Genomic DNA, 13,955 nt, shown 5'->3' on the forward strand with positions numbered 1-13,955 from the left:
ACTCACATTCAACTATTTTTCCTCCTTTTCTTTTTATTTAAAAGAGAATACTGAGTACGTTCTCGATCCCACACCACCACTGCTTGATTTTATGTGCCAAGAAAACAAAGCCGCTGGCCTGGTGGCTTCCTCCACATTTAACACAGATCTTATTGGTCACAGAAAGATGCATATCGCTACAAATCAATACACAAATCTTTATCTTTTTCTTTGTGAACACCATGCAGAGGACTTATTTATCCATAATAGTTAATCTCAGGCAGTCATCAGTATGTTTCGTATTGGAAAAGGCAGTTTTATAGATACAGTTTCTCTCTCACACTCACACTTAATACTTTTAGCGTTGCACATTTTCCTCACACAACCTTACGAAACAAAAAAAAACACATTTATACCAATTAGGTTTGGTCCCAAACAACCAGAGAGTGGCCATAACTGGCGCACGGGTAAATATGTCATGCAAACCAGGAAGTATTCAGTACCGAGGTGAACATAAAAAAAAAAAAAAAAAAACTTTTGTAGATAAAATTCATTGACACTTTAGGTTTTTTTCCCTCCCCCCCCCACAGTTTGATACAACAACAGACACAATCAAACAATCACTGGGATTGCACGCTGTGTTTCGATTTGTTTTGCTCGTCTTCTCTTCTTTGACAGCTCCGACAATTTAACAGATTGATTTATTTTCTTCTCACACAGCTGGCTTCCCCAGAAAAATGTCCCTCGGTCTGATAACCACAGGTGATTTTTTTTTTTTAATGCAAACATTTATGCACAAGAAAAAAAAAAAACACATTCATTCAAGGTATATTACATATTTATATCATGATGGTAACAAATGTAGACGGGGGACATCTTTCCATCAAAAAGACTAACAATTGCACATAATGATTTTTGGCTACAATATTTTATAGACAAAAGGAAACAGTAAAAATGGCACTGTTATTAAAAAATGGAGCGATATTTCAACATAATTGTACATTTGCCTCATAATCCTTCACAGAACGAAGATACTTTCTTTTTTTTTCTCGTGATAAAAAAAAAATATATATATAAAAGAAAAGCTGCTGAAAACGGTATAAAAACAGTAGATCTGTGTAGAAAACGCTCATTTAAAACAGACCCTTGCTTTTCTTCAAGTTCTTTTGCTTCCAGTTTGGCAGGGCGTTGAACTCCACTCTACTCATCTCCAAAAGTGTCTGGAAAATAACAACGCAACAAAAGGTGATTATTATTCATTACACACTGTATCTCTCAATAGCGACTACTGACGATCTCCCGATTTACCTTGAAGTCCTTGTCGGACAGGTAGTCCTCCAGACGCATGAGGTCCACGCCTTCGGGCAGGGGCTTCCGGGTCAGCTCCTCGATGGAGTACTGCTGCTTGCTGAGGCTGGACAGCGCGTCCTTCACCAGCACCACTTTGCTCTTGGCGGTGAAACAGTGGAAGTTCAGTCGTAGAAAACAGAGATGTAAAAACAACAGAGACGTGACGGTGAGGGAGGCACCTTTGACGTGACGCTGGGGTCTTTTTCCCAGTATGGGAAGATGTTGGTGAAGGTCAGGGGTTCACCGCCTGCTTGGATCAGGTAGGCCAGAGGGGGGCGCCGAGGATTCTTCTCTGGAAATCAAAGCGCACGTCTTCCACCATATGCTTGACTCAAGACTTGCTTACGATCTCAACGCTCCTCCTGCGACCTCTGACCTTTGCAGTACTGCAGCACGGTCTCCATGGCGCACTTCCTCTCGCTGTCCCAGCGCATCTTGGCCGAGCCGGTGCTCTGCGAGTCCTCGGGCTGCCAGCCCTGCCACAGGTACACCTCCATGCGGTTGTCCAGCAGAAACAGCGCTGAGGACGAGAAGAGAGGAGATCGCTCCCGGTTTAATGTCTGGATTTCTGCGAGCAGCTGGATTCAGCTGCAGACGGGTGTTTGGACGTCTGCGTGTCACCTGGCTGCTGCGCCGAGTACAGGTTCTCCTGCAGGAAGGGCATGGCCATCACGCCCTCCTCCACCCTGGAGGGACTCAGCCGCTCCTCCCACTCGAACATCCCGGAGCTGGCGCTCAGGCGGAAGAGGCGAGGCGTGTAGTTGTACTTCCCTGGATCTACACACACACACACACACACACACACACACACACACACACACACCGTCATCCACATCATCCTGGGCGTTACTCCGAGGTGTGAAGCCTCCAGAAGGAGCGGTCGAACCTTTCAGCATGCAGTCGTACGCCTTCTTGTCCTGCGGGCCCAGAGCCTTCACGAACTCCGCAGGCTCGGCTCCTTCCTCCACCTCCTCCACCTTCACACTGCTGCCGCCGCTCAGGCCCAGCTCCGACGGACACCTGGCACACACGGGGAAACTCTCACACATCCGGAAAACACACACATCTGGATGTCCTCCACCCCGCGCTCTCACCTCTGGGTCAGCTTGTCCACGGCTCGCTTGGCCACCTGCTTGGCGCCGGCTTGCGCTTTGCAGCCGTGCCACAGGTAGAGCTGGCCTTTCTGGGCGCCGAGCAGCACCAGGCTGGCGCGGGAGCGCAGGCTGGCCCGCTGGCAGTCCACCTCCACCAGAGAGGCCTCCGCCTCCACCTCTCCACGGACGCAGAACAGCCTCCAGGCTCCTGGAGAGGCCAAGCAGACATGGCCTTTAAAATTCAAGAAAAGATTTCCTGTACTTTCCCCGGGTGAATGAGGTGAAGCTCACTCCACCTGTTTTGCTGGAGCTGTCCTCTCTGCTGCCTTTATGGATGACCAGACATCCTCTGAAGAGCTGCAGGAAACACGGAGGCTCTTTTCCTTGACTCACCAACACCTGGACAGCCGAGATCCACAAGCTCAAACTCATTGATTCATTCAACCCGAGGACGTCTACCTGAGACTCTGACTCGCCTGCGACCCTCTGTGGCTCCCCAGCTCCACCGTCATGAGCGCCGAGGTTCCCTTCTCGCTGACGCTGGAGTGGCGGCCCTGCCAGAAGAAGCAGGCGGTCCTCTCTCTCCCAGGAGCTCCGGCGCTCAGTTCACCGGGTTTCTGCCGCTTCCCCACTGATGCAGCGCGAAAGGACCACAATTAAACCAGAAATAAACTATGAATCACCTCCAAGTTTTTAATTCTTCACTTTCCCTGTGCAGGAGAATCGTCTCACCCAGCGTGGTGATGGAGTACTTCCACCGGACGATGTAGGCGTCGCCCTCGTGCAGCTGGCCCAGGCTCTCCTCGGGCAGCTCCTCCTCGCCGTGCTCTCTGATGTGCCAGGCCTCCACGCCGACGGTGGACAGCTCCGCCTGCCGGCTGTCCTCCGTCCTCACCACGCCGTAGCCCCGGTGCACGTCCACGCCCTCCAGCACCGTCTTCACCGGCTGCGGCTCGCTGTCCAGCATGGCCTTGGCGTCGCACGGCTGCAGCTCCAGGTCCAGCGGGGAGCGGGGAACGGAGTGTACCGGACTCTGTGCACCAAGACAAGATTTGTCACACCTGCAGAACTCGAAACGGGAACAGGAAGTGTCGGAATCTGATTTACCTTGAGTTCCTCATCCGGCGCCGCTTCTTCTTTCTTCCTCTCGGCCCAATCCAGGAACTTCTCTCTGAACAGGGACGTCTCGTTGTGCTCGGACAGGCGGCCGAACAGAGTCCAGCTGGGACGGCTCTCCCCCTGCCTGGATTACACACACCATGAACGCTGCACCGGCTCACACACACCACTAGAGGCTACAATAACTCCGCTCTCCAAGCTCGATAGTGACAGGGCGTGTGTGTGTTGTACTCACTCGGGCACGTCTTTGTTGGTGCAGGAGGCGTCCAGAGGGTTAACTCTGCAGCTGCTGTAGTCGTAGCTGCCGCCGTAGAGCTGCTTCCCCAGCTTGACCGCCACTTTTCTGTCGCTCAAGGGCACGTCCTTCCCCGTCCACACGTACACCTCGCTGCCGAAGTCGAACACCAGCACCTGGCGGGCGACGCCGTGCAAACATTTAGAGCGCGTCGGATTCCTCCGGTGCAGTTCTCGCGCCGACGGGAGCGAACCTCTTTGGAGTCGAGCAGGGAGACGCTGGGAATGGACGCCCAGGCGTCTTCGTGCGGCACAAGTTTGTCTCCCTGGAGTCTGTAGATACCGTTAGAGTCCAGCACGCCGCTCTCGTACAGCTCATCCTCCTCGGGCTCCCCTGCCCCTGTCACACACACCAACACACCACAAAAACCGAGGTCAGCACATGTATAGAGTGGCTGCAGTGTGTGTTCCTATTTCATTGTTCATAATTAAATTATGTGTGTGTGTGTGTGTGTGTGTACATACCTCTGTACTTGGCCTTTCCGCCCAGCAGGCTCCAGAACTCTTTGGCCCATCTGCTGTCGGTGTTGATGCCCTCCTCCAGCACGGTGACCTGAGGCGCCTTACAGCCCAGGTCCCGCTTCGCCTGAACGAACGACGCCATCTCCGACGCCTGCGTTTTCAACCGTTATCAAAACGTATCAGAAAATGAAGACGCTTTCGGGCTGTGAAATAGCTAAAAACTTGAAACGCAACAGTTCTCAGATGATTGCAATCACATCTGACCTGTTCAAGGAACTGATTTTAATCTCATGAAGTCTTTATTTGGAAACTAAACATCACTTTTACAAGAAGAATGTTTCCTCCAGCTCTTTATAACAGTATTTACCTTGGCTTTCTCGATGACGTTGGCGAATTCTCCGCTCCACATAAAGCAGTGCTTCGGCGTTATGAGGAGGAAGCAGTCGCCGCTGTTCAGGGAGCGAACTGTGGGCTCCATCAGGCGCACCTGGACGTGCCTCCGACCTGCGGCCCAGAAACAGAACAACATTTTGGACAAGAAATAAACGTGATTTGAGAAAAGTCGCATCAAATCTCGTGTCGTGTTCTGACCTTTGATGCGAATCAGCATGAGCTTGTTGTACGGCAGCGCGCTGTTGTTGGTCACAACGTCGGTGGATTTTACGCTGCGCAGGCTGACCTTGCGGAAGTTCTCCTTGCTGGCGAGGCCGGCGAGAGCCACGTCGGCCAGATTGGAGTGCTTCGCCACTGATCAGGGGACACAGCACGTGAGTTTAACCAACGCCATGTTTTACGCTCTCGTCATCTCTAAGGAGAGAAGCAGGAGAAGTCTTACTCCTCTCCACCTGGATCCTCTTGGTCTCCACCGAGGCCACGTTGAGCCGCTGCTCGGTGTAAACCTGCCGGATGTCGTTGCGGGCGGCCAGGGCGCGCAGAGGGTTCCTGGAGCCTTGGTTCCTGCGGGCTGGACGCACCGCGCGCTTGTGCTCGGCTACGGCCGACGTCAGCCTGCAGGGAAGAACGACGCGTTTAAAAACCGCTGCTATAAACTGTACAAATCTGTGTAGAGATGACAAAACAACCACGTCATTCAGACTGACTTCGGCGAGTCGGCCTGGATCTGGCTCAGGTCCTCCTCGGTCACGACCACGCTGGAGTCCTGCAGCACCGACGCCGGGACGGACTTGTAGAAGTTCCCGAACGTCTCCTCGTCGTCCAGCGTCATCACTTCCTTCTCCGTCTCCGCCGTCACCTCGATGGTGGACGTCCTGCTTTTGCTCACGCCTGACGGCCCCCGCGACCGCGACGCCAGGAAACAGGAAAGATGGGACAGGAAGCGTCACGTATATCATTCTCGTGCTAATCTGATGTTACTGTGCGGCTCTTTGAAGCAGCAGAACAATCCTATCGAGGTCATTCAGGGACACGCCGCATTCTGCTGAGCTTTGACGGACGTTTCACCTTTATTGTGGAGTTTGTCCAGGAAGGACTCCAGCTTGTCGAGCCGTTTGTCTCCCTCCACTTTCACATCGGTCCTGCTGGAGATTTCTGACCAGAAGAAGCACATATTTACTTATCAGTGACTTACATTAGACTAAGTTTTAGCACTAATAATTATTGTAAAGACTGCAGTGAATGTGCTCCCTTCTGCTTTTTATTCAAGAGGACTTCAAGTTTCAGTGTCCTGCACTGTTTGTTTTGGCTGCACTGAGAAGCTCAAGTTACAAATGTGTGACATGCAGGTAAAATCCTGCCTGACTGGAAAGAAAAAAAAAGGAAAAATCCAGATCAACCTGACCAAACATCGTTATATTAGAGAAAAAAGTAAAATAACAACTCCTGATGTAATTAACCTTCATGTTTGTTCATGTATCTGATACCTTCGTGCGGTTTCACAGGTGTGGCGTGAGACTTCTTGCGAGAGGGAATCGGCGATTCTTCTTTTCCGGACACGAGTCCTGGTGGAGCAGAAAAGAGCGAGAACTGCAATTAAAAGAAATCTTTAAAATATTGAACAGCCTTTCAATTATTCATAAACCTTTGCACACTTGGTGCCTGCATGCAGAGGATTGGATTTCTGTCTGTGCTGATAACAGGATGCAATAATTGTTTCTCCATATCAGCAGCGCAGCATCGAGTGGGCTGTCTCCTTTGTGTCTCCCTCTTAAGAATAAAAAAAGACACTAATGTAAAGACCTGCTGTTGAGTCCTGCTTGTTAAATACGTGTGTCGACTCCACAGCACCTCATCACTGATCTCTGCTGACTGGACCCAGACGTGGTGGAGAAACCCTCCGTGCTCCAGGATAAAGTGTGAACTCGCCTCTCTTGGCCATGCGTCCAGCCACGGTGAACTGCACCGAGTCGTTGGCCGCTCCTTTGCCTTTGTTCTTCCACAGCTCCTCCTTCTCCTTCAGGATCTTCATCCTCTCCGCCAGGGACATCTTGGGCTCCAGATCGACGGAGGACTTCTGTCGGGGCAGAGAATCGAGAATGATGCTGCTCGGGTGTTGTGGGATGCTTTTTGTTAAAACACTCTCATGCATTTTCTGTTTTATGCTGCACAGGCGTGCAGAGTTATGGAAAATCCTTGACTTTCTAATTATTCCTGCAGAAGCTCGACTCTTTCCAAGAGCAACAACCTCCACGCGGTTTTACGGTCGAATTCAAACTTTATCTTTCAAACGCGAAACACGAGGAACGCTGAGCTCTCACACTAAAAGAGGCAAAAAAAATCCCCCTTTTTATCACTCCTGACTTCATCCATCAGCCGTTATTCACTCGAGCGTTCGCGAGGTGATTTACTCCCGCTGCCATTTCTGCACCTGAGCGAGATCATTAAAATGTATTGGCAGAGGTTTACTGGCCCCCCCCGGCCCCCCGGGGGCCCGGGAGCTGTGTTACAGTAATTAATGATATTCCACTCGGAGATATTTGAAGCATTTTATGGCTCCGTGAGGGTTTTTTTTTTTTTTTTCCAGCCTCCACTTCTTCCTCTGTAAATAATGACCAAGTCGGTCTTTGCGAGAGGAAGTCGCCGTTCACGCCACATTCCAAAGATAAACCTCTGTCTGAACTGACACTGCACAGGAGTAACACACACATAAAGACTCAAAATGCTGCACTCAATTAAGTCTTTAATGCAAATCGTCATGTGTGAAATGCAGCTGTTAGTTACATAACTCCTGAGGTAGAAAATGAGGAAGAGAATGAAATCGTCCGCTCCAGTCAGGGAGGGCTTTTCTTTTTTTCTTTTCTCTTTCTGATGGATGAAAGATGATCGGTGTGATCTGCCGACTGTCACACTGTAACTCATATCATCGGCTCTGCAGCGAGCCCCGAAGAGTCGGCCTAAACGCTCGCAGATGTCAGCGGTTCTTTGAAGAGGAAAAGACGTGGGAAAAAACTGCGGGGAGCTGCAGACAGGCATTAGAAGTTACAACAGCAGAAAACTTTCCCTGGAAAATATGGAGTCCAACATCGATTTTCTTTTTCTTTTTTTTTCATATCAAATTAGTGTCAGCGCAATAACACGCGGCTGACAGATTTATTATTTTCTGACCAATGCGGCAATTTAAACCTTTCTGTTAAACTACCTCCCAGTCTGAGCTGATTTTCTGCCAAGAGCTAAGTGAGAATGAATAATACCGAGCACGGCTCAGCGTTTCCAAGACATTAAACCAAAAAAAAAAATTAATTAGAAATAAAGTGGCATTTGGTAATATATTGGAAAACAACTTTATTCCCCAAGCAAACTTCCTCTAAGATGTAAATCAAATTGGTCACGTTGTGTTACGATTAAACAAAGAAGAAGCGGCGGCGTGCGCTGACACCCTCAAACCGCTGTAAACACACACTCCCTCTGCGACTCGTGTTTCTGGACTGTGCACAGTGTCAGACGTGTTGCCTCCAGTGGTCAAATATCAGACTGACATGAGACAAAAGTTCAAAGAAATACCCCGAAACGTGCCAGCCTGCACATGGAATCCATTAAAAAGAAAAGAAAACTTCTTTTTTTTGTGTTGCAGGACCGTGTCAAATCTTTAAATACTAAAACACAACCAAAGGCAGAACGCTGTAAACATTAGATCTGCGCAGTAAATAGAGCAATCCCTTTACAAACAGTGTGTTTGTCTAATCAGGAGAGCTGGGAGCACAAAGCCGCGGTCGCGTCTCTGGAGTCAATCAGGGAAGGGAAATACCTTGGCCTGACAGGACCCCAGAGAGCGGGGAGGAAGGCACAGGGCCTCACGCCCCCCCCCTCCTCCTCTACAGGAAACCATTTTTCTCAGGCCCGCTGTACTGTACGGTGTGGGCGGCGCTTCAGACACAGATATGGACCACCTGCGGCCCGGCACGGCCACATGCACCGAGCGGCAGCGAGTTCATGCAAAACGGGCGCAGGCGCTTCCGCACGACCACTCACCTGGAGGGACGGGGAAAGGCTGAGAGGACAGGGGAGTCAAAGAGAGGGGAGGAGTCTGCAGGTGAGGGCAGAGGAGGCTGGAGAGAACAGGAAGGAGAACAGGACGAGGACAAGAAGAAGAAGAAAGGAGGGGGGATTAGACTTAAAGAATGGAGAAGAAGCCGGGCACGGCGAGCCTGCAGCGGCTAAAGTTAGTTGGATTTATCCTGGGAGACTAAACAAGGCACTCGGGTCACTTGCTCTGGGCGGCGGTGGGAGTGTTTATAACACGACTGGAGGGTAAAGATTACAGGACACTAGTGAGTCACTTCCATTTACGAGAGCATAAAGCCAGTTTCCAGATTCGGTTGGAATCAAGTAAAACTGTATTCCCCCCCTTCGGCGGCTCGCACGTGAACAGAGTGCATCGACGTTCCGCAGACGACGCTATAATTACCCCGCTTAGACCCAAGACGGCCGCGATGCTCTGGAGGTAATGAAGTTAAGATTAGTCGATTATCTCTAATACGCTTTCTGGGAATCAACACACTGAGGGGAATAATTACAGCTGATAATTAGTCCTGATGCACTTAAGATTCTGTGTGGGAGCTGCAGCGTCAGCGCCGGACCGGGCTGAGCCGAGTCATGACTGAAATAAGAAACGGAGGCGTTTAGAAAATGAGAATATAGTATTCCTTTAAAGCCTGAATGGATTTTCGTGTAAAAACTGCAGCTTAACGTTGCGCCAAAACTGCGTCTGTGTTCCGATCAGTCGATGTGACTGATGACTTCTGTCATTCTCTGCGACATGTCGAACTCTCTTTAAAATAAATTTACGACGAGGCGTCGTTTTACAGCAGGCCGGTGTAACAGGAAACATCTGGAGCTGACCGCGGCCTGCGTCGCGTCTGCCGGGCTTTCAACGCATCGGCCGAAGAGCAGAAAACATCTGACCCGGATCGGCGGCGAACAGGATGGAGCGCCGGGCCCAAACAGGAAAACCAGAGGCTTTTCCCCGAGAGGAAACGGGAAATGTAGCAGGAACAGTCACAAGTACTGCGACTACATGGACCAAAGCTCGAGCAGGCGCGATATCGAGGCCTATTATCTGTGTCTGTGACAGAAGTTTGTTTCTCTGAGCTCCACAGTAGCGACCGCAGTAAACACAGGGATTTAAAAAAGACAGTTTGGCCCTCGATGAGCAGGCAGATTTTGTGCCATTAGTGGAAATACTCCAAACTTCAGACCCTGTGTTGGTTCATCGTTTCAATGCTGATATAAAATGACATAACTTCTCAGTTTTTGACTGGGGATTTGATGAAATTTTAGCCCCTGGTAATTATTCATGAGGCGGCTTTTCCCATTTATTCCACGGTTAGCTCATATTTGGACCGAGCAAGAAGTCAAACCAGAAATCCCCCCCGAATGCCTCGCTGGTCTGGAAAGCCAAAAGACGCTGTGCTTTTTAAAAACCCATGACTTCACCTCCAGCCTGCAGTCCGGTTTGACTGCTGAGGCTGTCCATGCGGGGACTCGGGAGGGTTTTCCTTTTGTACCGACGCAGCGGTTATCACGCGGCGCGGAGTTGTTCTTTCACTTCAACGCACTCGTGCGAGGAGAAGAGAATGTAGAAACCTCAAGAAGCTCTCATCGCGTGCGTCTGCCTCAGTCTTTCTGCGGGACTGTATAGACATCTGCGAGGAATCAAAGAACACTATAAAGAACGCAAAAGCCAGCTTTTGGAGGAAATTATTTTCCCAACGCTGCGAGGAAGCAGAGACAGAGAGAGAGAGAGGAGAGTGCAAAGGGTCAGGCGAGGAAGGAAGCGTTAGCTAAGAGGGCTTGCAGGTATTTAGTCACGGTGTAGGGTTTTATTTTGATAAGGGGAGGGATATGTGTCCTTCGATCTCCTTGGGAGGCAGTCTGAGCCTCGGATCGCCAGCTTTGGTATCACCACACCCAGTTCTGCTGCTCCCAGAATCCCCTGTAACCTCACAGGCTCCTGGCAGCCGCTCAAGAAAATGAGCTGACTCAGCAGAGGCAGAAATGCATTTGTGGTTCTGTTTCCTTACTGCCACATTTCACAGGGCTGAAAATGTGATATCTTTGTTGGTAAAACTGAATTTTAAGGCTTTTGTCTAACGTGTTGAAGAAGTGAGGATTCCTCTGCGACTGGAGTGTTTATGCAGCCAGTGAAGCTCACCTTTTTCTTCCAGGCATTCTCAGCATCCTGGAGCTGGCCGAAGCGATCAGCCAGAGAAGTCTGGATCGTGTCAGATGGCCTCAGCTTTCTCACTCTTTCCCTCTTCTCACTGTCTCCGCCAGTTAACTCTGCCAGTCTAAAAAAAAAAAAAAAACAAAAAAGGCAAAACAACAGAGGTTTTCCTTCAAGTTGTGACGGCAGCTTTAAAAAATCCTGCTGTTGCTCTTGGTCTGCGTCGGCACTGACCTCTGTTTGAGCGAGGCGCCCATGCTGCCGTCCAGGCTGCTGTCCAGATCCTCCACGTCCTCCGACACGGTGGACGTCTGCTCCAGGCTGTCGTCGGGTGAGGGGCTCCGCATCTCCTCGAAGCTTCCCCCGCTGCTGCCGCCGCCGCCGCTGCTCTCCCCCCGCGACCGGCCCGCGCTGAAGCTCCCTCCGTCCGTCACGTCTTCGCTCAGCGACTCGTCCTCGCCATTGAGATCCTCATCGATCGCCTCGTCCTCGTCCTCCTCTTCCTCGCTCTCTGGGTGGCTGAGCGTGACGCTGCTCTGGCGGGCCGGCGCTCGCTCGGGCACGGAGCCCTCGCTCTGGTCCGACTCCACGCTGGTGGAGCGGCTCTTCTTGAGGATCCCCCTGATGCCGTGGGGCCCCGAGTCCTGGCGCTGCAGCGACGAGGCGGCGAGGCAGGGGGGGCTGGGCGGAGGGGAGGCATCTCGCTCAGGGAGCAGGCTGGAAAACTGACGGAGGGGAAGAGTGGAAGAAAGGCTTCAACCAACTATTACAACTCATCATCTATGGAAAAGGCTGTAAAGTCATTTTTATTACAGTATTTAACTCTGACAAAATCAGCATATTTCGTGTTGAGCGGCTCCGATTTCCAACAAAAACCATTTACGATGCAACGCTCGTCTCCGACTGATGCATCACAAAAAAAATTCAACACAAGTCGTTCTCTTTTCTGTCTGGGTTTCTGTGTCAGGAAGGCCGAGGCTGATACTCGCATCATTTCAAGCATCACATCTCCACAATGTGTTAAACGCGGATCAAGGAAGTCACTCTAAATGGATGGAGTGTGTTATTCCTGGCCTCCGGTTGGTAGATCCACTTACACATGTGTTTGGACGCAAAATTGAATTTGCGCGTCTGTACACATGCAGAGCTTTATTAAATCAGAGAGAGAGAACTCCAAAGGGTTATCAAATCTACTTCATTAGGAACAATCCTACATTTCTTCTTCTTAGTTTCAGCAAAAGAGATCCAAAAAAAACATGTTAATGAAGAACACATGTGGAGCGAAATAACACCAGTTATCTCTGAATATCTCAAAACTGTAATCATGAAGTTAATTATTATTATTTATAATAATACTCGTTTTTATTACTTATCACAACAGCAGCTGGAACAATAGCGGGACGCCGTGCCAGGAGGGTCAAAGGTCACGACGGAGTGCTGATTTAGGAGGCGACGAAGGACGGAGCAGATTGTGAGGCCAGCTGGGTGTGAAAGTGCAGCGCTAGCCTGGTGGTCCCGCTTTAATGAACACCAGAGTGCATGACGTGTGTGTGTGTGTGTGTGTGTGTGTGTGTGTGTGTGTGTGTGTGTGTGTATAGAATTTCACGACTTGCGAGGATGGCTTCAGCGCCGGGGTGATGTAATAGCGTTTCGTCCCGGGCAGTTAAAGAGTCCGAGTGTTTGTTGTGAGCGACCCGAGTTACGGGCAGCGAGTAAACTTGGAACGCTAAACTGAAACAGACCGAGTGGAGGTGAGTCAGTGTTTTGGAATCGGCTTCGGAGGTCACGGCGACGACCTTTCGGAACCCCGTCCACGGGAATGGGTCTCGTGAAATCTAACGGATCGTTTTTAAAAAAAGAAACTCACCTTCTTCTCCTCCGCGGTGGCGGCGGGTTTAAGCCGAGCTTCGTCTGCGGACGCCTTCTCATCCATTACCCTGCTCATGTCGGCTTTAAGGAGGCTGAGAAATCAGAGGAGAACAACAAAAGGGAGGAAATGAGTCTGTGTCGGAGTTGTTAAAAAAACCACGCGATGATCTGGGAAGCTGAGCAAAGCGACGCGCTCAGAATACTGCCGTCATTTCTGTTCTAACCTTTGATGCGTTTGAATCCTTTGCGTGTTTCTGGACTCCTTCTCAAAATAAACACTTCACATTTATTTACTTCACGGGGAATTGAACTGCATAGCAACATTATTCCTGACTCGGGGGGGGGGGATTTTGTGGATGGGTTCAAACGGCAGAGTGAGGGGAGAGTAGTGAGGATTGTTTTGAACCTATACACACCCCAATACACACACACACACACACTGATCCCAGCGGTTACAGTCTGTCTCTCACTTGTGCAACTATTAACCTAAATCTGGTTTGCATCACCATGGCTACCACAGTCCTCCGACTGCTGGTGTGTTCATGTATTTGTGTATGTGTGTGTGAATGTGTGTGAGAGAGAGAGAGCATGGCAAGCTCTGCAGGTTTATCTGGTTTATCTCTACAGCTGTTTATAACATTAGACGGCCTTTCAGCGGGCCTGTAATTACCTCTGTGCAGCGTACAGTCCGCCCGCTGAGCGCGTCAGCTGTTTTCAAGGTGTCTATATCCCACTGCCGCTCGCTGCACTGAAGCCCACTCGGCTCATCACGGGGCAAAAACATCAAGTTTTGATGCAGCTGCTCGGATAAAGGAAAAGCATAAACAGATCTTCACCTGGTTGAGGCGTCTTCTTCATCGCCGCCGGTTAGCCGGTGCTTTCCCCCGCCGCGGGCGCGCCGACTCCTGCTTTCATCCTCAATCCCCTCCGCTTCCTGAAGAGCCAGAGACAAGCAGCCTGAAGGTGAGGCTTAAGTTTGAAAGAAGCACAGCGGCTCGAGTCCTTCGCCGGCTGTAAAGATATCTGGAGAAGGGAAGTGAATGAATGGAGGAGGCTCCTCCCTTCCACTCCAGGACAACTGTTAACTCTTGCCACGCTACGGCCGGGCGGCTCAGAGGTCACCGCTGCAATGTGGGACGGGTCCTGCTGAGACATCCACCCTCCCTGAG

The 13,955-nt window shown here is 50.5% G+C and overlaps 1 protein-coding gene across 1 annotated transcript in view; it reads right to left on the bottom strand.

Annotated features, from left to right (window-relative positions):
- Window positions 1–779: 779 nt before the first annotated feature.
- Window positions 780–13,955, bottom strand: part of svild (supervillin d) — a 33,410-nt gene continuing 20,234 nt past the window's right edge. Inside the window, exons 5-29 of the mRNA XM_030097959.1 lie at window positions 13,623–13,720; window positions 12,785–12,878; window positions 11,152–11,642; window positions 10,906–11,041; window positions 6,621–6,768; window positions 6,179–6,256; window positions 5,760–5,846; window positions 5,399–5,582; window positions 5,134–5,306; window positions 4,890–5,045; window positions 4,666–4,802; window positions 4,302–4,449; window positions 4,031–4,176; window positions 3,778–3,953; window positions 3,531–3,666; window positions 3,156–3,456; window positions 2,900–3,054; window positions 2,720–2,822; window positions 2,424–2,631; window positions 2,216–2,349; window positions 1,951–2,106; window positions 1,706–1,849; window positions 1,509–1,621; window positions 1,288–1,428; window positions 780–1,199 (exon numbers count right to left, since the gene is read on the bottom strand). Coding sequence (XP_029953819.1) covers window positions 1,113–1,199; window positions 1,288–1,428; window positions 1,509–1,621; window positions 1,706–1,849; window positions 1,951–2,106; window positions 2,216–2,349; window positions 2,424–2,631; window positions 2,720–2,822; window positions 2,900–3,054; window positions 3,156–3,456; window positions 3,531–3,666; window positions 3,778–3,953; window positions 4,031–4,176; window positions 4,302–4,449; window positions 4,666–4,802; window positions 4,890–5,045; window positions 5,134–5,306; window positions 5,399–5,582; window positions 5,760–5,846; window positions 6,179–6,256; window positions 6,621–6,768; window positions 10,906–11,041; window positions 11,152–11,642; window positions 12,785–12,878; window positions 13,623–13,720 — 3,930 coding nt within the window. The 3' untranslated portion in view covers window positions 780–1,112. The remainder of the gene's footprint in view (window positions 1,200–1,287; window positions 1,429–1,508; window positions 1,622–1,705; window positions 1,850–1,950; window positions 2,107–2,215; window positions 2,350–2,423; window positions 2,632–2,719; window positions 2,823–2,899; window positions 3,055–3,155; window positions 3,457–3,530; window positions 3,667–3,777; window positions 3,954–4,030; window positions 4,177–4,301; window positions 4,450–4,665; window positions 4,803–4,889; window positions 5,046–5,133; window positions 5,307–5,398; window positions 5,583–5,759; window positions 5,847–6,178; window positions 6,257–6,620; window positions 6,769–10,905; window positions 11,042–11,151; window positions 11,643–12,784; window positions 12,879–13,622; window positions 13,721–13,955) is intronic.

The sequence above is a fragment of the Salarias fasciatus genome, chromosome 8 (assembly GCF_902148845.1).
Source record: "Salarias fasciatus chromosome 8, fSalaFa1.1, whole genome shotgun sequence".
Taxonomy (NCBI): Eukaryota; Metazoa; Chordata; class Actinopteri; order Blenniiformes; family Blenniidae; genus Salarias; species Salarias fasciatus.